The 24,704-nt window shown below is 40.2% G+C and overlaps 1 protein-coding gene across 1 annotated transcript in view; it reads right to left on the reverse strand.

The window, feature by feature from the left end:
* Nucleotides 1–11: 11 nt before the first annotated feature.
* Nucleotides 12–24,704, reverse strand: part of LOC117420455 (FRAS1-related extracellular matrix protein 2-like) — a 66,507-nt gene continuing 41,814 nt past the window's right edge. Inside the window, exons 7-24 of the mRNA XM_059028409.1 lie at nucleotides 18,131–18,280; nucleotides 17,730–17,939; nucleotides 17,307–17,504; nucleotides 16,993–17,157; nucleotides 16,726–16,908; nucleotides 16,352–16,482; nucleotides 15,537–15,695; nucleotides 15,048–15,351; nucleotides 14,427–14,558; nucleotides 13,891–14,222; nucleotides 12,327–12,519; nucleotides 11,824–11,928; nucleotides 11,455–11,582; nucleotides 8,768–8,902; nucleotides 8,439–8,565; nucleotides 5,603–5,790; nucleotides 4,915–5,061; nucleotides 12–4,809 (exon numbers count right to left, since the gene is read on the reverse strand). Coding sequence (XP_058884392.1) covers nucleotides 4,258–4,809; nucleotides 4,915–5,061; nucleotides 5,603–5,790; nucleotides 8,439–8,565; nucleotides 8,768–8,902; nucleotides 11,455–11,582; nucleotides 11,824–11,928; nucleotides 12,327–12,519; nucleotides 13,891–14,222; nucleotides 14,427–14,558; nucleotides 15,048–15,351; nucleotides 15,537–15,695; nucleotides 16,352–16,482; nucleotides 16,726–16,908; nucleotides 16,993–17,157; nucleotides 17,307–17,504; nucleotides 17,730–17,939; nucleotides 18,131–18,280 — 3,539 coding nt within the window. The 3' untranslated portion in view covers nucleotides 12–4,257. The remainder of the gene's footprint in view (nucleotides 4,810–4,914; nucleotides 5,062–5,602; nucleotides 5,791–8,438; nucleotides 8,566–8,767; nucleotides 8,903–11,454; nucleotides 11,583–11,823; nucleotides 11,929–12,326; nucleotides 12,520–13,890; nucleotides 14,223–14,426; nucleotides 14,559–15,047; nucleotides 15,352–15,536; nucleotides 15,696–16,351; nucleotides 16,483–16,725; nucleotides 16,909–16,992; nucleotides 17,158–17,306; nucleotides 17,505–17,729; nucleotides 17,940–18,130; nucleotides 18,281–24,704) is intronic.

Genomic DNA, 24,704 nt, shown 5'->3' on the forward strand with positions numbered 1-24,704 from the left:
AATGCAGAATGGGTGTATAAAAAATGAATTTTATTTGTATAGCTGTACAGATGAGAAGTACTTTATTTAGTTACCTAAGATGGTCACAGTCAAGTCGTTGCCTACAATACACATACTGCAACAGAGGCCATTTAAAAGGAGATCTTTAAAAACTGAAACACACTTCCAACAACACCTACACAGTAATGGTCTACTAAAATGTATTTATAAGAGATGTTATTTTCAGCTTAATATGAACTTTGTTGCAACATTATGAATACCCTGCTAATGCTGTAGAGGATTCCTGCAAGCTGTTAGAGGTGAACTTAAAGGCTATTAAGTCAAGCTGCTATTTTTTTTTTTTTTTTTGGTTACAACGTGCGCCTTGGATCATAAGCCATATTGCATATCATTTTACCATTTTTTTTTTTTTTTGCCGACGACTAGTGTATGTGTTAAGATGGCAAAAGCAACATCACAATGGGAAACAGTAAGTTTGTAAAGCCTGGAAATTGAACTCAAAGGAGTGCTTGGTGCAACTCGCCTTTTTGTTAACTACCGATGACCTTGGCACATTCTAGCATCAAGCATTTAGCGCAGGGAGGTGGAAAACTTATTTACATTCAGCAAGCTCAGTGCTATTGTGTTTCTTGGCTAAGTATAATGCATTAATTGGCAGAAACACAGTAAACACAACATTTTTAAATTTATATATATATATAGAGAGAGAGAGAGAGAGAGAGAGCGAGAGCAAATAACATTAATAATAATATACAATATCTTGAGTCCTAGCTCATGCAAAAAAAAAAAAAAAAGTAAATTACTGTTGTGTTCTAAACCACTTGTTTGTTCGTTTAATGACAACAGGTGTTACCGATAAAAACAAGGCAACAAGGCATTTTTGTATGTCCAAAAAGTCCTGCACAATATATATATATATATATATATATATATATATATATATATATATATATATACTGGGCATCAAAAGAAACTTATCACTTCTATTTGAGCATCAAAAGAAACTTATCACTTATATTTGGATAAGATAAGATGTGATCGAAAAATGACAAACTCTGTTTTAGAGCAGGTGCTGTGACTTTTTATTGTGCTGATTAACAACTGACATCACAAAGATGCTGCAAAATGATCTGTCGATCTTGGGCAGGTGTTGTGACTCTTGGTTTCCCAGTTCGTGGCCTGTCATTGACAGAGTGTGTCTGGTTATACCGTCTCGCCAGGTTTGAAATTGCTGGCTGTGAACACTACGCTGCCCTAGTCCAGCCTCCAACATGCCGATTGCACGAAGGTGCTGCTCTCTTGACAGACGTGGCATATTGTTTTTTTTTTCTTTCTGTGATTTTCTTTATTGCTTTTATTCAGGCTTGCAATTCAACAGCTGAAATCACTCCATATCCAGTGTCCAATCAACTGTCTCACTAATTAGGTGATTAAGTGTATATGCTTCAGTCATAGTCACTCAAGCATGTCATGGTCAAGGATGAATGATTGAGTGATTAAAAAGAAACCAAAAAAATTTAGTCAATGTCCATCATTTACATACCTTGTTTTTTTTTAAAAATAAATGTATTACAATAGTGATGTTTCTTTTGATGCTCATTGTGTGTATGTAAGGGATAAACCACGGTAAGTGTTGAATCCGTAAAATAATCCACCGTTTCGAGTGCCGTTAGGCATGAGACACTGTGGATTATTTTACAGATTCAACACTTACCGTGGTTTATCCCATTTAAAACATTTCTTCCTAACTGACAATTGTTCAATAATGAGAGTAATTGAACTCTAATGTGGTAATTGACATTTATATTAATAGGCTACATTGTGTATGAGTTCGCTGGTGTGCCATCATGAGAACCTGAAATCCCATTGACACAGACAACATTTTGTGTTATAAGTGACGACAGCAACGAGGGCTTTGTTTTAAATTTAGACCAGGAAGGTGGCATTAGAAAAATAAAAAGAATGAAAAAAACAAAGGAGAAGGCGGAAAGTAAGCGTTTTGCTGCACCTAAAACGGATGAAGAAGTTAATATCTTTGCAAGCGATCGATTTTCTGGAAGTACTCGCGCAAAATGTAAATGGGCTGTAAATCTGTTTGAAGTTTGGTTAAATGAAAGGAATTCAAAAGCTGACTTTAAATCTGAGCTATGTGTAATTAGTGAAGATTTAGTCAATATGGATAATGCTACTTTGTCATACAGCCTTAGCTGTTTTGTGACAGAAGTAAGAAAATGTAACGGAGAGGAGTACTGTGGTAATTCGCTATACGGACTGACCCAGAGTTTGAAAGTTTTCGCAGTGTTCTTGATGGGAAAATGAAAATGTTGGCCAAATCAGGAGCTGGTTTGCATAAAAAGAAAGCTAAAATTATTTCCGAAGCACAAGAAAATATATTGTGGGAAATGGGACTTCTTTGATCCGACACACCTGAAAGCCTACTGAACACTCTGCTTTACCTGTTTGGAATACATTTTCCTCTGCGGGCAGGGCAAGAGCGTCGTAATCTAAGGATCGGAGTTAATAGTCAGCTTCAGTTAGGAAAGGACTCGTTTGGACGTTTTTTAAAATATACAGAAGACGTAACAAAAACAAATACAGGTCGTCTACAACATCGCAAACTGGAGTGCAAGGAAGTCATTGCATACGAGAACAGCAGCCCTGACAGATGTGTGGTGCGACTGTATGAAAAATATATGGGACTACGGTATGTTTTTTTTAAAATTATTTCTTTATTTTTTATTGGGTTTTTTTTTTCTCTCTTTAAAAATTTAGTCGTTGTCAATTATTTTTATTATTTTTTCCCAATTTGGAATGGCCAATTATTTTATTACGGTCGGCTCACCGCTACCACCCCTGCGCTGACTCGGGAGGGCGAAGATGAACACACGCTGTCCTCCGAAGCGCGTGCCGTCAAGCTGACAGCTTTTTTCCACACTGCAGACTCACCATGCAGCCACCCAAGAGCTACAGCGTCGGAGGACAACGCAGCTCTCGGGAAGCTTACAGGCAAGCCCACAGGCGCCCGGCCAGACTACAGGGGTCGCTGGTGCGCAGTGAGCCGAGGACACCCTGGCCAACCTAACCCTCCCTCCCCCCGGGCGACGCTCGGCCAATTGTGCGCCGCCCCTTGGAAGCTCCCGTCTCGATCGGCAAAGGAATAGCCTGGATTCTATTTTTTATTGTTTTAAATTAATTTATTCAAAAACTATTGGGCCGTTGCACTGTAACTATCGTACATTGTTATAAAAACGTGTGGTAAAAATAATAAGAATGTTTTTTCTTTATTTGTAATATCATTTTATATATTCATTGTTTTTATTCTATTTACAGATCAAAGGATGGGAAATGTGAATCCTTTTACCTGCGGCCTTTGCGTACTGTTAAATTCAATCAGTGGTATGGCGACCAACCAGTTGGCATTAATCAATTGACCCAGATTATTGGGAAAATGTGCAAACAAGCTGGGTTTGAAGGATTTTATTCTAATCATAGTTTGAGAGCTACGGCTGCTACACGTTTGTTTAATCAAGGAGTTGATGAACAGTTAATTTGTGAAACAACTGGGCACAGATCGAATGCGGTACGTTCATACAAGAGGACAAGTGACGAGCAAAAACATGAGATTTCTGAAATACTGCAGAGCAAGAAACCAAGAAGTTTTTGATGATGGGGTTACAAACGTTAAATGTGGTGACATTTGTGGTGATCTTGAACCTATTGAGAAGAAATGTGAAATCAGAATTAGAAAGGGGGATGTTTGTGTGGAAGTGAGTTTGTAATGATTTGTTTTCTTTTTCATGCATTTAATTAACATGTAATAAGCCTGTAGCCTGCGTAATTATTTATTTTTCAGTACTGTGTGCTGAAATTGGAAATCAATTATGTTTAAACGGTATAAAAGTATAGCTAATTGTTATAATTGCTGCTTATTAAAAAGACACGCGCTTTTTTTGTGAATTGTTTGTGACTGGTTTGTTAATGAATCCACAGTTTTCTGTGGATTCGTAGCTCAAAGTGTGGATTGGTTTATCAACAATACATCTGCCCGCACTCCCCTTCTCTTCAAAGCCACACTGCCACTTTAGTTAGACGATTCGTAGATATAATCCACTGAAAGATCAAAGGGTGACGTCACAGAAATGTTATATATATATATATATATATATATATATATATATATATATATATATATATATATATATATATATATATATATATATATATATATATATATATAGACACACACATACACAGGAGTTAGACCTCAGAGCTGTCACTGCTGTGCCATGTGCTCATTGTCTCTCTGCTGCTCCTGCCATGGTAACCCGAGGAGGAGGAACAGGGCGATTTCTTCTCGTCCGGTGAGTGATGCCCCCTGCGTCGCAGGAGGAGAATGATAATGATGACAGCGCAGATCAGGAGCAACAGTCCAGCCACTCCCCCCACCAAGGGCATGATGTCCATCTCGGAGGACTCGTTGCCAGAGCTTTCCAGAAGGGGGCGCTGGTAGAGCTCCTCGCTGGGGTGGAAGTCTCGCTGGCTGACTAGGAGTTTGTTGGCGCGGTCCAGGGCAATATGCTGGATGTTGGTGCCCCTGTTGTTCTCTAAGCCGATGTCCTGGGCGACCTCGAGGTCCGGGGCTGCTCTCCGGCTGCGTCCTCCATAAGGTGCCACAGCGCTGGACCCAATGCCTGCTGCTGACACACCGTGGTGATACTCTAGACTCCTCTTGCCAATGCCTTTGTTGGTGTTCTCCCTCGATCGGACGGTGTAGATCATGTGAATGTACCATTCGCGGCCAGCAGCAACCTGTAAAACAGAAATAAAAGGATGCTTTGGAAAGTGCAGCACGAGGTGCAACACTTTCAACTGTATACCTTGCAAGAAGTCCAAGCTTCTCCTGAAATCCCTTACCTGGAATAGTGGAGCCGAGGATAAACTGAACCCATCAGAGCCGGGCTGCCTTACAAGAGGAAGGGCGTCTGGGCTGTCAATAGCTAACTTGGCATCAAATAGGACATTTCCAAATAGCCCGGCCTGTGTCTCGGGCTGAGCTTTGTCCTAGTTAAAAAAAAAAGAAAAAAAAAGCAAAATCACAATGAAGAAAAAAGACATGTAGGTAGCTGAGTATCAGGCAGTATGGAAGGCACAGCTTCTCATTCTCCTGTGAACATATTTGGTCTTCATAGACAGTAAAAGGGCTGTGCCTATATTACTATAACAACATTATTTTTTTGTGTATTTTTTTTTTGTATTGCTTAAGATCATTGTAAGAGTATAACTTCCTGGCTATTCAGCTGTGACTACAGCTTTGCTTAGCCCAAAACCCTAAAATTATTGTCATGATCAGGGAGGCAAAGCGGCTGTACTACCACTTTTCTTCCACCAGAGGGCAGGGTTGAGCTACAAACACAATCGCAGAACTCTGCGTTGAAGCAATGCTCTTTTGAAACATTCATCATGTGTGGGCAACTCCATGGCATGAAGGCTTTTCGACCAGTTAAATAGATACATTCTTTAGTACCTGTATGTGGGTCAAAATACATAATTTAAAGTAAACTGGAGCAAAGATAAGAAGGTAAAGGTGTAAATGTGTACGTACCAAAATCTTAAATCGGTACAAGAGGGACGGTGCGTCGGCAAGGCAGCCGTATTCCCTGTTTGTTGGGTCGTACTTGGGGACGTAACCATCAGTTCCCGTGCACAGGAACACCTTCTCGATGTTGCAGAGGAACGACTCGCCAAGATTCTGCACAGGATCCACCATGACACGGCCATAAATGGTAGAACCTGAGTAACACAGATTACATTTTAATATAAATACGTTATATCTTTTTAACATTCCTATTAAAATGTTTGTTTCTTCAGTAAACACTTTTATAATCTTGTCCATCCTAAACTTGCAAACCCGGACATGGTCTCTGGACGCCAAGGGGCTCCGTGATCCTAATTGCTTTACTAATACCCACACAATGGAATATTCAGTGAGCTCCATAAAACACATTGTGAGCTTCTGGTTTTCTGTACTGTAGTTAAATATCTTAATAAAGTAACTACTCATTTAAGCATGAGAAATCTGCAGAATTCACGCACTTTTTGTGTACAGTTTCAGTATCTAACCATGACTAATTCCATTACCTTACATCACAGCGGCATGTATTGTTCTGTTTTAGTGCACAGCTAACACCATGCTGCTGGTACACCATAAATAACCACTGCAAAGATTACATTGAACACTAGGTGGAGCTAGAAAGACGTTTCACCCAGAACAGCAACTATTCCAAAGTAGTCCAATTTGAATCATTCATCAATAAAGTATACTGTCAGTGGCAGTTGAGAGGAGCTTCCTCAGCCATATAAGCATGCAATACTTGTTTCAGTAGTCCTCATCTCACTCTTTTGTCCTGCCTACTTAATTTTTGCATCCCCCATTAGGCGCGGACTGTGTCAAATCATTTAAAGTAGAGCGATCCAGTTGTATTACCACAATGATTTTTAAAAAAAGTTTATTTGTTTAATTGTACAGTGTTTAGATTCTGCCTTCCTGCTGTGTTAAGAAAGCCAGGTTCACAGATGTCAGGAGGTAAAACAACATTTTTAACGGATAAAACTAGCTAACACAAAATTCACCCTCAAATAAAACGATGAATTATAAAAAAGAATTCCATTTTCACAGGCTCTAGTTTTTATGCTTTGTAAAACAGTAAACCGATCAACAAACAAACAAACAAAAAAATTCCTCGCTGGCTCTCGTTGGCCAATATATGGTAAGATTGACAGAGGAACCAACCAATGGTATTGTAAGCACATATAGCTTGATACTGTACTGTCAGTTTCATTATGTTGTGGTCACTCTGCTGCTTCAGAATGCCATCATGAAACAAGCATATTGCGAATGCATTCATAGTTTTATGAAAGAATGGTCTTGCCTGTACCACTTTTCGTCCTATAAATATGTGAAATATTTGTCTATATAACAAGGAAGAAGTAATCCAGCCATGGTCTTGCTAATAGCCGTTGTTGTTACAGCCTTGCCACTTACAACAGACATCACAGGAAAAAGCATAATTTAAACATTCCTTATTTAAGATCCAATCTCATCCTACCCCTCTGCTTTGCACCCTGTACTGGCTACCTATCCCTGCTCCCATTCAATTCAAGACCCTTGTTCTTGCCTACGTTCTCTTCATCACACCATCCCCTCCTACCTCCAATCCCTCATGTCTCCCTACACCCCCTCTCGCCCTCTCCGCTCCTCCTCTACTGGCCGACTAGTCATGTCTTCCCTCCACTCTCCATCCTCCCGTGCCTGCTCCTGCTCCTTCACTTCCCTAGCCCCTCTGTGGGTGGAACCAGCTACCGAGAACTTCAGGACTGCTCCGTCTCCTCAAGACCCTTCTGTTTAAACTGCACTTGTAGATCTCTTGATCCTCCCTTTCTACCTTGCACTAGACTTGCCTAACCTCAGCACATTACGGGTTACTTAGCTAATGTATTATTGCACTACTATGTAAATGTAGATATAACTTGTTGTAATCCTAACTTGTTGCATCCTATTTCATATTGTATTCTGTTAGTATTATTGCACTTGCTGTAAACTATACTATATTTAAATATTGCTTTGTAACCCTGTACTGCCCTGTAATACCTGTAAGTCGCCTTGGATAAAGGCACCTGCCAAATAAATAAATAATAATAATATTTACAGATACATGTTATGTTTATCTGTTTGTGTGAATATACGAAAGACATCTACAAAACGTTAATCTTTTTTTTGATATAACATTTGTATTGTCAAGTATTACAATTTAAGCAAAATAATACTTTTTTAACCGTGTTAATTAGTTGATTTTTTGGGGTATTCAAAGCTTTTCTGTTAATCATTAACGTTTTACAAGAGTTGTGTAACAACTTTCTTCTGTTGCTGCTTAGCTCTTAAAAACATAAATCACACAAAAAAATTTAAAAATGTACTTTATAAATGTACTTTTTAAAATGCTTTGTTATTGTGGGAGGTGGCATATTTCCAAAATTTATATTTTAAAATCAATATTTTAGTGGCGTTCCAGTGCCTTCAGATTTAGGACTACACCACTGTGTCCATCAAATGATCACCGATCACAAAACTCTTTCAGTTACATTCACTGTCCACTTTATTGTAACTCCTTATAAAACACATTTTTTTTCCCCTGCTTTTTTCATGAATGTATACAACAGCCAAATCTACTACAGTGTATGCCTATTGCCATCTTGAAAAATGCTCTATTCGTCAGGGTAGACATTTGGCCATGTGGAGGGGTCTTGATCAGCACCAGTGTTCAGATACACAAAGGCACGATTAGGTGTATCTAATGACCCAGCCTAGATTACATATGCAAGAGCAAGATGAACCTTTTTTTAAAGCAAAACTTTTCAAACTGCAGCAATTCTTCCCCTACCTTCAGAGAATGCAACGTCAGTTCCCTCTCCGAATCCCATGGAGCCGTCAGACAGCCACAGCTCCCTCTTCGATAGCAGGAACATCTGGGTGTTGAGACTGAATTCAGCGGCTATTGGATCACTGACCTGTGGAGCAGAAAGGACAGACCACAGTTATATTGCAAATATATTGTTTTACTAGATGAATGTATCTGTATTATGTATAGAGCCCTGGTTCAATTACCTAACCACTAACTTAAATACAGTACGTGCAGGTACTGTATTTATGTGTTTTATAGCTGTTCACAGCTGTGTGCTAACAGGATCATGACCAGTTTGTTGTACTCGCCTGCTGGAACCTGATATCCATGTCAAAGGTGATGGGCTCACGTGGGTTGCAAACAGGAGGGTTGCTGAACTCCTGGTTAGGAGCTGCACTGCACGGGATGAGCTTCACTGTGTAAGTTCCAGAATAATCACGAATCTGAAAGATAAAATCAATTGGTAAAAGCACAGTTATCATTATTGATGTTAACAGCAGAATACATTGATGTCATCTATGTAGTATATTTATTAAATTATCTTTATAGTGGCTATTGAATAGCGTGACTCGTTTTAATGAACGTGCAGGAATATTCATTATCCTGCTGTGCTCTTAATATATCTATTATACAGAATGAATATAGGATACTGTATGGAGTTACAAAAATGAAGCAACCAAAAGGTATCTGAAAGTCTTTTTATTCATATAAAGTTTTTTTTTTTTCTATCAAAATATGCCACATATGTATGTCTATAGTAAAGGTGCTCCAATACCAACAAAAAACAGATCTAATTAACATAACAGGTTAATAGGATTCAGCACATAGGTCTGGAGACACCTGGCCTAGTCTCTATAACAACCAGAAAGATAAGGAGTGTAGTCTTTTGTTCTTTGTGTTTTAAACTTATTTATAAGTGTACAGATTCTGCTAAATTGTAATAAAAGATGAAAAGGGAGTAGTCTAGCTCCCATGGCTACACCGATAAGTGAGGCCCTAAGGCCCAACCAGGTTTGACTCCCTAGAATTGCCAGGTGTTGAGGCTAATTCATACAGTTATTGTGAGCAATGAGATATATTGTAAGTTTGGAAAACTTCAAGGGCAACCAAGAGGCTGCATAGTTTGTACAGTCAGTCAGAGAAAAGGGAGTGTGCTATCAACATCTAGCAAGCAAAGTCACAAAAAGGGAGCTTGCATATAACATGAACGACAGACAAGGGAGCTTGCTTTCAATAACTGGACTGCAACACTGCTAATACCATCAAGCAAATACCCACATAATAATATGTCAAAAGAAGGCAGCATGTAACATTTTAAACTGCAAACTCTGAATAACATCTAGAAAGCACCCAATAATTAATAAACTTGAAGAAGACTCAGAGATTGTTTAAAAGGACATTAAAATAGAAATAACTTCACTACCTGGGACCGTCATTAAAGAAGAGGTCAAATGATTTAAAGACTCAATTATGGACAGAATTGACCTACCAGGAATGGTCAATTTACAAACAAAGACTGAAAGGGGACACCGCTCTACAAAACGTCATGCATGCTCAACACTGCGTCAACTCTGCGAAACAAACTGAGTATTCCCAATTAAACTAAAGAATAGATACTATACTTGGGGAATTAAATAAATGTGTATTTGCAGAACAGTTGATAGTGTAATGTAAAAAGGGTATGTGTTACATTTTGTTTTCTTACAAAAAGAAAGGCTAGTTTTAATCTTCTATTAAAGTGAATTAGAGCTAACAGCTAGAATTCCAAAGCGATCTATGAACTTGAATAAGGGGGGCTAAATCTTGTTTTCCTTAAAGAACAGATGAATGGATGTTAAAATGTTTTTGTGCCGTGATTCTAATTAAAGGATATATATTCAACAGCTGATTGATAAAGAATTAAGGATTTCGTAATATCCTGCTTGCATATTCATATGATTATATTTACTGACTTAAGAATATAATTAGTTCTTACGGAATAGACAAATTATAGACAATGAATGTATTTATTGCTTTCAGTTGTAATTAACATTTACACTGAGATTTTGCTGAACCAGTACTGCTTATTGAGATTAATGTGCTGATTTTTAATATTTTGATATTAGCCTTCTTTCCTACTTTCATACTGCACTTTATTCACAAACTTTTGATAAAAGTTTTAAGACAGAAAAGTGTTGCGTGATTTATTGTGCAATTGTTTCCTTGCGATCTTGAGCTCATTTGGGAGAAATTTGTAACTAAGAGTGCTAACTGAATTAAACCATTGCACACATTAATTATCTTCATGGGGTATCTGATGATGATGATGGTAGTCCATCGTTGTTGATGATGACAGCCTTCTGATTTCCTCATCTCACATTTGCGTTTTGACGATGAAACCTCTGACAACTAATAAGTCCTATCTTTGCTCGGAAGTACTTTCCACAGTCTGGACACTGAATGTCGCTTGGGCAAACTGGTTTTGACAAAACTTGCGTTGCGTTCGCTTGTCAGCAGCATACTGGATGCGTCGGAAAACCATTTTGATTTGTCTAGGGCTACTTGCTCCCATGTCTCTACGCCAATACCACATTTCTTCAAGTAAGCCTTGAGACAGTATTTATATCGCTTCCTTTGGCCACCTTGCGAGCGTTTTTCCATGCCTCAGTTCAGAATAGAACAGTTAGGGATTCTCACGAGACGTCCGACCCACTGTAGCTGTATCTAAACACCCATTCTCCCACACAATATTGTGTATAACTTACAGTATTTCAGCTTCCTGGTTAGTATTGCTGCGCATGAAGCTTGGATAGTCTATGTTAATAGAAAAAAATGCACCCCTGTTTCATTTTATTGTTTATATGCCGCTTGCTTTTAGTTTTTGTAGGCTTGCCGGGTATAATTTCACTCGCTGGATAAAAATCCAGTGAACATTTAAAATAGAGGGAATGTGCACCTATACTGCAAGAAAAAAAAAACTGCAATAAAAAAAAAATAGGTTAAGATAAGAACTCACAGCAAAATCAGAGACGAAACTCCACTGCTGAACAGGCTGGTTGTAGGTGGGCTCGGTGCGGACAAGGGACAGCGTGAAAGTGAGGCCAGGGTGATAAGCTGACATCACCATCGACAACAGAGAGGTACCTGGAGCACAGAGGAAAGATTTAACCTTTTGACACCAGACAAAAAAAACTCCCTCACAGAGTTTGCATGGCTGAGCACAGTCTCCGCTTGCCAATGCTAGAGATAAACAGCCTGTCACCAGCTGCTGGTTTTCAGGGTGAACCTAAAATATATGGCTTTGTCATGGTTACAATGGAGCACTGCTAGCAGCTATTTCAGGTTCACTGGGTTCAGTTCCGCAGTCAAGACCAGCGTTCCTTACCTGGGTGAGCCATAACAAACTGTCCTCTGAATCGCACTTCGGTCTTGAAGTTCACCACCAGGCGACCCTCCTCATTGATCCTCATACTGGTGGGGTACAGGGCACCTGTGTAGTGAAAATACCTTCAAATATATATACCAGCAAGGCCTATCCCCTTTCCATTAGGTTTCATTTAGCAACGCTAATGCTATAATGATGCATTTGGTAAAAAAAATAAAAAAATATTGATGTTTGCTGCCAGGATACAAAGCCCCTTCTTGACTAGTAACGCCTGCTTCTGCAATGAAACTTGACAAAACTGGACACCAAAGTGTCTGGACAATTGTTGCTGCTTATTTAAGTTGCATCTGTCATTTACTTGTAAGGAGGAAAAAAAATAAACACAGGTTCTACTGTATTTGCAAAACTTTAAACTTTAAGTAAATTTGTCTGAAATAGCCATTTCACATTTAAAATCCTTATCTACAAAGCTGTTACCTGGCAAGACTACGTAAAGCATTTACCCTGTAATTCTGACTCTGCGGGGCTGCCGATACCATCATTCCACAAGATGGCGGTGTCGTACACAAATGTGAGTCTGAGCTCTGACTGCAGGTCAAAATGCTGCCAGCCCCCGACTGCCACTGGTGAGTGGAACACATAGGAGACGTAGAGCGGTACTCGCAGGGTGACATAGGACTGCACCAGATTCAGCACCTGTCACACAACACACATTTTGCAAAATTGGGAGTGAAAAAAACTTTCAGGTTTACCAGTTTAAGACATCCCCACCTTCCTTAATCCAATGCCACGAGTTCAAATCCCTGAAATGTAACGTTAAATTAGAAGACAGTTTGAGGATTTGAGGGAGGCTGTGTGGTCCAGTGGTTAAAGAAAATAACTTGTAACCAAGAGATCCCCAGTTCGAATCCCACTTCAGCCACTGACTCATTGTGTGATCCTGAGCAAGTCACTTAACCTCCTTGTATTTCGTCTTTTGGGTGTGACGTAATTGTAAGTGACTCTGCAGCTGATGCATAGTTCACACACCCTAGGCTCTGTATGTCGCCTTGGATAAAGGCGTCTGCTAAATATATAATAGAAAGGTGAGGCCCCTAGCAGATGCTTCTTCACTTCCACCAGGGGGCACTATAACCTCATTGTTATTGTTATTTTTCAGAACGCAGCGATAACCCATGATTGGAAGCCAGTGGGTGACACAGCTGTAGCCCCATGGCCTGAAGGGAATAAGGGAATAGTGCTGCAAGGAAGGGGATGTATTTACTTGAAGATAATTATTTATTTCAACAAAGAAGATACAGGGCTGTGTCCAATATTGTTTACACAACTTTTTTTCTTTTCTTTTTGTTTTCAATCGAAACACAGCTGCTGTGTGCTACATTTCAATAACTTGGTGTGCTGGTATGCAGGACTTCTGTTAAAACGGAGACTCATTAAGCAGAGGTTTAAGATGTTTATTTGAGAAACTGTATCACATTCCCATTAAGTGCTCTGCCCTACTCTCTGGTGGAAGTTTCCCGTTGTTCAGGCTCCAGGGTGTGTTTTGATATGTCGCGAAGCTGTTACCTGAATCCATTAACTTCTGTGACAGCAACAGGAGTGCTCAACATGTCAACACTTAGAGCTGGAGTGAAGCTGCTTTCCCATCGCACAAAAAGGAACTTCAACAAAAGAAACCAGATTTTTTTTACATACTGGCCCTTTTCTGCGAAACTAAAAAATAGTCCGTTGTCAGATGTACTTCTTTCAGGCTAGTATCAACACTTTTTTTTTTTTTAAACAAAGAGCTACTTATTCCTTAATGGACGACAAACTACCGCAATTGTTCCAAAACTGTGCAAAATCAAATGTTGATTTGAATTCATTTACTCTTGTTTTCCTAAAGAAAACATTCTTTACTTTTTACGTGAAAAGCTTTACCTAAAACATAGGTATAGGATAAGGATTGAGGTCTTTGAGAGAAAAAAAAGTATGGAAAAGAGAAAGAAATAAGGGAAACAATACATTTTATAAACACTGTACAAACGTTGCAGTTGCCATTTCTCCTCCAATAAACAATGAAGGTACCTGTCCGTCTGTGCCAATGCTGCCCCTGCAGTCTGTCAGCAGCTCGGACATGTCGTAGTAGCTGCTGAACTCCCAGAGGCAGGCCTCCAGGTTCAAGTTGCGGTAGAAGCGCAAGGTGTTGGAGGAGCGCAGGGCGCTGCTGTACTGGTACGGTGAGGTCTCGCCGATCACCTCCGGGTTCTTGGTGTTTTCCGTGATGAAGCCATGCTGGGTCTGGATCTCGTTGTAATCCAGAAGGTTGGAGCACTTGTGGTTGCCCACCCGGGTTCCATCCGGGCTTAGGGTCAGCTCGAAATTGGATAAGGGCCTGGTTGAGATCACCGGTAACATTCCTGGAACATTAAAGTGGGTCATTTGTTAGCTGTCTGTCTCAGCTGATAAAAACTATTCATCTGTGTGGACATACATAACTTTAAAAGCTCAATCTTGGGTGTATAAGAAACTAAGAAAACTATTTCAGGTTTGAAAGAAGCAACTAAAATGTTTGTCTATTTGACTCTACAACACAGAGAACTGCACGATTCATTGGCACTGACCGTCCATGTGGGGCATAATTACTGTCAGCCTGATGAGGTTGGGGTGGTCCGGGTCCTCTGGGCCAGTGTAACGAATTTTAGCTGAGAACGGCTCAGCACCAACTGTCCCTGGGATACGAGGCTGACAGAGACCTGAACAGAACAGAACAGAGAGGGACAAAATAAAACTGGTCAGAAGTCAATGTTTTTTATTTGACTTTTGTTTATTAAAAATTAGTTTTGTGTATTGATGGCGTGCAGTGTTTGGCCATTTAGTGTTAACGCTATACAAGGTATAGTAGATACAAGTACATTTTAATTAAACATTTTTTTTTTACATTTATAAGAAATGAGTTGTATTTGCCCTTATAAAGGTTTACCACGGTATGTTTGCACAGTATTTTTGCAGTTTACCATGCATGTTATAGTATGTGTTTACCCTAGTTTGCCATGTTTATTAATATGCTTTACCATACCTTATTACTCTTTACAGTGCTTACCTATGCTTTACCATGCTTTCACTGTGCTTTATTATACTTTGCTATGCTTTTACTATGGGAAACTTTTTTAAGGGTATATTCGTGATATGTTGTTTTTTGTTTTTTTTTCAATTGGACATTTCCAGCCTGTTTCAGTTCTCACCCTCCTCCCTGCTGATGACAAAGATGGGGCTAAGCATCTCTAGGCCGGCGTCTCCGTTGGCGTTGAAGGCACGAGCCCCGCACTGCACCCGGGAGCCTGCCTGGAAGTAGATGGCGTCCAAGGAGATGGACTTGGTGTTGGTGAAGAAGGTGTTGGTGTCCACCTCGCGCATGGGGCTGGTCACCCCATCCGAGCCGCTAGGGGCGCTCACCAGCCAGCGGTACTGAGTCAGAGTGTCGTTGATGTTCTCCGCGGAGCAGATAGAGCCTGTCTTGTCAAACTCAGAGTATTTGGGGTTACAGGCCTGCAGACGAGGATATGAGCGGTCAAAGAGCAGCATAATGTCGTGGGATAATAACATGACAAAGACAATAAATGTTTTCTTTGTTTAATTTATTTATCTAATTAATTCTTTTAAAGCTTCTGTTTGTTTTCCAGATGAATAATGTGTATTAATTTGTACCAGTATTCAGGACACAGTGGACTCACCGTCACACACACAACAGGGTAGCCAGTGGGAGGGTTGGGGTTCTCCTTTGCTTTGGCTGTGTCGTCATACATCAGCAGTGATACAACCTGTGGTACTGATGGGAAAGTCACGTCTGCCACACTGTCCATCTCTTCAATGTACACTATAGCTTTGCTCGTCTGTACAAGGGGAACAGTGCCAAATATGTATATTACTTTTGTTTTTTATAATAACAGCACAATTATAACTTAAAATAGGTCTGTATACTAGTCTAAGGAGGCTGTGTGGTCCAGTGCTTAAAGAAAAGGACTTGTAACCAAGAGGTTCCCGGTTCAAATCCCACCTCAGCCACTGACTTATTGTGTGACCCTGAGCAAGTCACTTAACCTCCTTGTGCTCTGTCTTTCAGGTGAAATGTAGTTGTAAGTGACTCTGATGCATAGTTCACACACCCTAGTCTCTGTAAGTCGCCTTGGATAAAGGCGTCTGCTAAATAAAAATGTATTTAAGAGTGTGTTAGAATATTTAGTCTAAGTAAAACCAAAACAAATGCATGAACATTTTGTAGCTGTCTGGTATTTTTTATTTTAAATGTGTAAAATGTGATTATACTGAAAGATGCATGGAATGTCATAGGAATGTAGGTTTTATCCATGTGCAGATTAAAAAAACAACTATTGCATTAAATTACATACATTTGCATTTATTTTACATTCCTCATTTGTCTTCTTTTAAAACTTTTTTGCATACATATATACATATATACATGATTTATTTGTATAGCTCAAGTATAATGTTGTGGACACAAGCCAGTAGATTGTGAGGTGTCTCTTACCAGGATTTCAGCAACCATGTTCTCATCAGGTTTCATGTGAACAGTAAAGGCTTCTCTCATTTCCCTCGCTCCGTCATACAGAACCTCTACTTCCACAAAGTGCTCCGTCTCTCCTTCTTTAAACTCAATGTCTGAAAGGAACAACAATAGAATATATATACAGGTGCATAAAAAGCAGAAGACATACATAACCTGAGATATACTGTACAAGTAAATACATTTAAAAACGAATGCTAATTCAGACTATATTCAATTGCATCCCACAGTCGCCTTTTTATTAAATTGAGTTTCAAGGAGCGATTCTATCATGTTAAAATGCTGAACATAAGGTGACAGACGAAGCCCCATGTTGCTGTGCCCCATGTGGTCCTAACCTTCAGACATGGGGTTGTAGTCCTCCCCAGAGGTAGCAGACCCATCTTTGGTGTGAACCCTCACTATGGACACCTTGGACGTGTCTCCCAGACGCAGCACAGGGATCTTCACAACAGCTATTTCTCCAGCCTCCAGAGGCTCCTTGATGCTGTACTTGACTTCAGAAAACTTGATTACTGACTCTACAAAATAAATAAATAAATAAATACATTTTATGACTCAATTTTACATTAAAAAATGATGCCTTGAGAAAAAGTTTCACTTACTGTCTCCTTCATCTTTTATACTGATCACAGTCTCCTTCTGCTCCCCGAGAGATGCTCCAAATGGAGAGTCACTCTTTGGTGTTCCAAGCACTAGACGGAATTCCTCTTCTTCCTCATAAATGGTGTCATCTACCAGGGTTACCACGCAAGGCTTTTCTGTCTCTCCTGAAAAAAAAAAACAGCAAGAGATTAGTTTTTTTAACAGGCTGTACATATGGGCAAACTCTTCTATATCACAGTATTCAAACTGTAAGACCCTGGCAGAGAATGTTTTAACAGTGCAACAGGATGTAAATAATATGTGGCAGAGTTACCTGGCAGGAAGAGGACAATGGAGTCATCAGTGTTGGGCCTCTCATCGTAGTCCATCATGACCTCTGCAGAGCCCTGGCGGGTGTAGCATCTTACTGTCGATTTATAACCGATATCTCCACTGCGATAGACAATCACGTTGACCTGGATATCATTCTCATTCACAGTGTACAGGGGTTCCTTAAACTGAACCTTGGGCACTAAGAAAACACATAAATAAATACATTTTAAAACACTTGAAACTACTGTATATAAAAAAAAATTCTCTCATAATGACATATGAATTTGTTAGAATAAAGCTGCTCATAGAAAGATGCATCGATTCTGAATTTCTTTGAATTCAATCAAAAATTGGAATGTCTTCTGCTTATTACAAAAGCAGCATAAGAGTATTGATCAGTGAACAGCTGGTTATCCAGACTTACAATCAGAAATGGAGTCATTGATGAAGACGGTGGTCTTGCTGGGTTCTCCGAGCACTGCATTCATGGGCATTCGGAGGACCAGCTCGAATGACTCGGGGCCCTCCAGGACAGGCTGGCCCAGGTCATCCAGGATGGTGACCCGGAATGTCTGCATCGTGACTCCTGGAGCGAAGTCAAGGTTCCTGCTGATGCCCACATAGTCAACTCCGGCTGTAAGGGAGACAAAGTGAAGATTAGCAATTCAGACAGTATAAGAGGGTCTCAATACTGCCAATAAATCACCCCGGGGGAAACACCATCGTGATCAATATAAAGGGGCTTTGATACTTAGATCCACCACAGTTCAGATCATAAAAATAAACTCCAGGATCTGTTAGTGCCAATGCAAGGAAGTGATCTACCTTCAGCGGACACAGGTTCAGTTTTCCTGGAGCGCACGGTGACGGTGGCTGTCCTGGACAGATCAGTTCCCGTTCTCCAAACACGCACCTCCACGTAGCCAGAGCTTTCATCAACCACGTACTCTGCGTCTCCAAAGTAAAATGAAGGTTCTGTCAGAAAAAAAAAACAAAACAAGCGTCACTGGTTATTTATTTGGTTCACATCAATGCAAGAGGAATGTCAGAATGTCTAATTATAAAATTCTGTCTCAGAATTCTGAATTCTGCCACAGTGTTAGATGAGATACAAGTCTACATGACCTTGGAGCCCTGCCTTCATTCTCAACATTCCAACTTCAGTTATTAGGGTCATTGGGATTAGGAGGTGAGGAGAAATAACTACAGACAAATTAAAGTGTAGTCCGTTTAGCTGCATTGTAGCTGCAATTAGAATGCAAATACCATTTAGTGCGGTCTAGCCGTTATATATACTGTACATTCACAGCATGTTAGGATGTTCAAAGGAAACTTGCATACCAACAAAAAAAAACACTTTATATTAACATGCATACTGTATTATTAAAAAGCTTTTTGGGTGTGACACCAGTGGAGTAAAATCTTTGTATTTTAAGGACCAAGAAATATTAACCTCCTAAAGCCTTGAGTGGGCTAATTTTAGTTTAAAATGACAACACAGATAAATGCAGCCCTTTAACAAATCTGATGCACCTTTGAACCAAGCACATTAACATTGCCTGCAAAATGCACAGGAGACAGAGGAAGGCATGTTTGCGTGTCATCACCATTTCCTTGCAAGGAGCCATTCTGTAATAGATCTGGAAGCAGGCTCTCAGGCAGCATATCCTGCCAGCAAGACAAGTCAGACAGGTGAACATTAGGAGACAGAGATCTGCATGAAAAGCTACTGTAGTTGGAACATCTCTCCTGCTGATGGACATGTCATTGATACAGCACAACTCAGTGCTTTTGTACTAAGAGGGCAAAAAAATAAATAAAAAATGGAAGTGCTGCTTCCTTATCTAAAGATCTGAAAAGCAGCCAATGCAATAGGTCTATGTGTTTGGCACGGTTTAGTGAGTGGTCTCAATTTTGTTCCCAGTTTGGCACTGTTCCAGATAGCCAGGAGTGAAAAGCAGGGGTTATTGCTCAAGTAAGGTGCAATGGCAGAGTTTGTTGGAAAGCGTACACATTTTTCACAGCATGCTTTGCTGTATCCAGTGCTCATAATCCCTCACATTGGTATAGCACTACATCATCAATCATCCTCACTGTTACTGTTCTGCTTTCAGAACAGAATTCCTAGAGGAAAGCACACTGCATTCTTCAATACTACACCCAGAGCTTTGTGCCTCTATGCAGTGGCACAGACAGTGGTGGGATAGTTCAGGGCTAAATCTTTAACTCAGCAGAGCTTCCATCAAACATCTGGCTGAAGCTACTGATTCACTGGAATGCAGCTGAAAAGATCCCCTGTGCAAACTACAGCACAACTGGCTCGGGTCCAGACCACGTCCCTTAACCACCCAAGCAGACCACCTCGCTGTGAAACTGCAGGAAATCCCTGAATTTCGGGGCTAGCCCGGGTGAGTCTAGTTTCGTCCAACGCTTCAAAATCGGAGTTCCATGCCGACATCACCTCAGACACCATTGCTTGTGAAACATCAGCAAGTTGAGGTCACTGAAGCTCCTGCCAAATGCGCCCCTACAATCACCCCTCTTTCAAAGTCACTGAGGTCTCCTCTTGCAGCCATGCTAGCCATAATTATAGGCAACCAGGCCTGTCCAGCATTTTATACATGACCCTAAGCATGCTGGGATGTTATTTGCTTAATTAACGCATGAGCCACACCTGTGTGGAAGCCCTTGCTTTTTTGTTTTACTTACTCAATGTGCATCAATTCTGTCAAGACATGGAGGTATCTTCGCCAAGCACACACCTGACATGAAGACTTGATCTTGCTGGGCTCATCTGACATAAAAATGAGCTACGAGCTGTCGTTTGACAGTGTCATTTGACATTGGTATTTTTGCCAGTTCCTTGACCTTCTGCCCTCCAAACATTTCCTTTACAATTTCAATGGCACACGGCATTATCAACTCCTCAGCAATCTGCAATTTTCTGCGCCACTATGTACAATGACACTACAAGCTTTTTATTCCACTACTCCGCTCGCTCCACTGGCTCCCGATCACCGCTCGCATCCAGTTCAAGACTCTTGTACTAGCCTACAGATGCCTTGATCAGACTGCACCCAGCTACCTCCAGACCCTCATCTCTCCCTACACCCCCACTCGACCTCTCCGCTCCGCCTGCACTAGAAGACTGGCTCTACCTCCGCTATGCTCCCCTGCCTCCCGAGCCCGCTCCTTCTCCACCCTTGCTCCGCAGTGGTGGAACGACCTTCCTACAGATGTCAGGACTGCCCAGTCCCTGACCACATTCCGGCGCCTCCTTAAGACTCACCTCTTCAAACAGCACCTGTAGAACTCCTCTGTTGTATCCTGGGACACTATCACCCTTCATTTAAATATGCTTTATTTTGCTCTTATCTGCCCCCTATTTTACTGCATTTAATCCTGTACCTCAGAATATTGTAATCTCCCAAGTGTTTAATCTGTAGTATTTTGTACTTAATCATATCCTGATGTAACTATCACTACTTAATCATATCCTGATGTAACTTTCACTATTATCTGCTGTATTATTGAATTGTGGTTTGTCACACTTGAGAATTATTGTATTTCTTGTTCTTATTGTATGACTTATATTGTAACACTTGAATGTATTTGTATTTGCTTGCGATTGTAAGTCGCCCTGGATAAGGGCGTCTGCTAAGAAATAAATAATAATAAATAATAATAATTCGCGGTAGCTGTGGATTTCATTATGGCTTTAGTACCAAGCAGTTCCTTAGCCTTTCGCTAAAAAACATGAACGTTGCTTGTTTTTATATTTTCTCCCAATTTGGAATGCCCAATTGCTTTTCTCCTCACCTCAGCAACTCCCCACATGGCTCAGGAGACCTGAAGATTCAGTGCGCGCCCTCCGATCCCACGACCAGCCAACTTCCTTTTTCACCCAGGAACTCGAGAGCGGATGTCAGCGAGCTACCGACCTCTGGAGGACAAAGGCCAGCCCTGCAGGTGTCCACCCTGAGCACACTGGGCACCTGGCCAGCAAGGTTCGCTGTAGAGCGATGAGGAAAAATAGTCCATGCAGGTTTTACCTCCCTAACCCACGGTAGCGCCTGGGCAACGCTCCCCAACGAAGACTGGCATACTCTGCACAGCCAGGATGTGAACCTGCACTGTAGGTTCTACCAGGTGAGCCACTCGGGAACCCCGAAATAGCTCTATTACACCATACATAATCCGAAAACGTGTTACGTAACCCGAGAACGCATTAATTTCTGTGCATGCTTATGACATGCTTAAGTTTCAGCGTGTCATAAGTATGCAGGGAAAATAACACATTCTCAGACCCCCGGTTCAGAACCCCTGGTCTACCAGATCTTATTTAAATCACAAATTGACTGTTTTTGTTTTATTGATCACACATAATTCAACTGCTTTGTTTATCTAACCTTTTTCTAAAACTTGGTATAATCTAGAGCCCATAAAATAAAAACATTAAGAAGCTGCTGGTCTTCAGATCCTTACAAGAGCTTCCGGATGGCTCAGCAGAACTCCCTAAATCCCGACTATTATACCTGGGAGCTCAGTGCCTCAGAGAATTATAGACTGAGATCCATTCGTCAGGGTTAAAGTTTTGAATCATTATCTAGACTGAAACATAAAACTGGTGATAGTGAGGGCTCTCTGTGTTTATCTTTTTGATTATGTTGCTAGATGTGTTATTCGAACCACTACAAAAGCATGTTCATCAATATATTCTTTTACATGAGAATCAGATACATATCTCATTTCCCTGTTAATCAAAAGCACTCTGCTAACAGTTTTGTACTAACACCAGCATTCACTCTTAATTCTTTATTTTAGATGGTATTTGGATTATTTATTTGACGGTGATCACTATGACATTAGGATTTAAACCTTCGCCAACCCTCAAAGCCTCTGAGTCCTAATTTGCAGAGTATAATTTGCAGAATACCATTCCATTCCATTCCACTTTACTCCTTTCCTCATATTAGAACAATGCCTGACTCATCAGTGAGAGCAAAATAAATACCAAATACCAGCGAACAAGAACAAAACCTTTGTAAGCTGCTTTCACTTGTCTTGACAGAGGGGTGTCCAATATAGAGTGTCAGAACACCAATTTAAGTTAATATTATATTACAACCACCTGTTTTAGTTATCGCATTACCAGACGCCTGGGAGTTTTACATTGGAGCCGAGAGGTAGCAGGAATATAGTAGCTGAAAAAGAATTGCTGCTTAAATTGGTTTTAGCTAACAAAAAAAAACCCAAAAACTTACCTGTCGCTTATTTCCATTCACTATATATTTACTAGGTCTACAATGTGCAGTTTTGACAGAAACACATTGTAGCAAACATGTATTTTAATTTTTTAAATATGATATCTGGTACTAGATTAAAGGAAACTCTGTTTGCAAGCCTTGCCTTCTAGATAGTGTTGCACTTCCTTGGTCATTTCAACTGGGGAGTGAAACTGTCCTCATCCCTTCAACACCTTCTTTCCAACCATTAACAAACCTGCTACGTCCCCTGCTTACTGACATCTTTGCAAATGTGGGAAACATTTATAAGGAGACCTATGAATTTAAACAGTAACAGACTTCTTACAAACGAGGAAAGCAAACCAAGAACTTTCCTTACCTAGTGTAGTACCAGTTATCATGTTTTAAAAAGGAAACACCTGTTTGCTATAACACATTTGAGATCTTTATAGTGAAGGAAATGCACAAATGGAATTATTTATTTAATTTCAACCACTTTATTAGATAAACACAGACCATTGCAGTAGAGAGAGAGAGAGAGAGAGAGAGAGAGAGAGAGATAGAGAGAAAGAGACAGAGAGAGGGAATGCAAAACGAGAAACCACATGAAATGCTTTTGTTTTCAGTTAATTTACTTGCAAGGGATTAAATAACATGTGGAGGCTAATGTCTGCACACTAAATCATGGCATGAAAGACCAAAGCAAGCAGAAAGATTCCCACAGTGACAGGTATCAAAAAAAAAATGATGTCTGTCACTTTGCACTCATCTCAACGTAATAAAGAGTTTAAATGAAACATATACAAGCAACGTTATATTTTATGATATTTTATTTCTAGGCTGTAGGGTAAATACCTTCCGATCAGCACTGTGAAAATATGCTTACCTTACCCCTTTCCTTATTTGTTGATGGTTTGTAATTATTTCTTTTTTTTTTTGTTCTTTTACAGAAAATATAACCTGAAACTACAGAGAAAGTTGTCAAATGATGGTGTCTGGTTTGTTTACTGGAAGGATCGCTTTATGTGACCTTATAACATTGCCTTAAGTGAAGCTTTTAAAAAGCATATTACTGCAGTCACTGGAAAGAGCTTCAAAACTGAGGAGACAGAACTAAAAGGCTGACTAGATTTTAGTCATTTTGTACTTGTGCTTGCAAGCTTATATCATGGATCAGGCTGGTCATTGTTTGGTTGCCATAGATACTCCTAATAAGGTGCAAAAAGCTGACCTGTTAAAATCTGGTTTCATGCTTGGGGTTCTATTTTAATGATGTAAACATCAGCATATGTAAACCACCACTGTTTAATGTTTCCAAATAGGGCTGATTTACTGACCCTTATTAACATATGGAGGAGAGGGGTTTATAAAACAGCAGGCTTGGACATTTCAGGGTGGCGGCATAGAGATCCTGGATTGTTATGATAGAAGCATTACTGGAGACTAATGCTGGTAAAAGAGTTTCTAATTTGAACCCAGTCAAACATTTTGCAGACTCAAAAGCCCCTGTATATCCTAGTCTGCTACAAAGGTGGAAGAGATTCATTTCAACTCAAACAAAAAAAAGGCCTTTCAAATAAAATGGGCTTAATATGCCCTTTCATCGCATTTTCAGTTCATTACAAAACACAACCTTAGCTGGGGAAACAAAAAAGGAAGCATTTGTCGGAAAGTGTCCAGTTTCATTGCTATCTGATTCCGGCTTAATGTTTGTCAATAATCTTTGTACAGGGGCACTGGGGCCCACCTTGACATGTCAGCAACTTTTATTATTACTGGGATTCACTGATAGACTTGATATTCTGCACCGACCGAAGCTATAGCATCCAGCTCAGCTCTACTGTAACACTCGGGCCTCTGTAGCTTGTGTGACCTAATCCCTATAGGCCAGGCAGTGTAGGTGAGGCTCACCTTGCCTTTTCCAGGGGAAAATTATACTAATCCTTTACAAGGCCCGGGATGCAACTGTAGCTCTCCTGTCTGCCCCCTTTGGACTCTCTAAGCTTGTCTTACCTTGTTCGCCAAAATCCACATTCTTGAGATTCACTTGACTAAAGTCCTGTTTTCAGGCAACAATTATTTCAAACACGCTGAGCTGTTCCTAGATCTTTCTTTCTGCCCTCGTTGAGTTTATTCATGCATTTAAACACCTC

This window comes from Acipenser ruthenus, chromosome 1 (genome assembly GCF_902713425.1).
Source record: "Acipenser ruthenus chromosome 1, fAciRut3.2 maternal haplotype, whole genome shotgun sequence".
In the NCBI taxonomy this organism is placed as follows: domain Eukaryota; kingdom Metazoa; phylum Chordata; class Actinopteri; order Acipenseriformes; family Acipenseridae; genus Acipenser; species Acipenser ruthenus.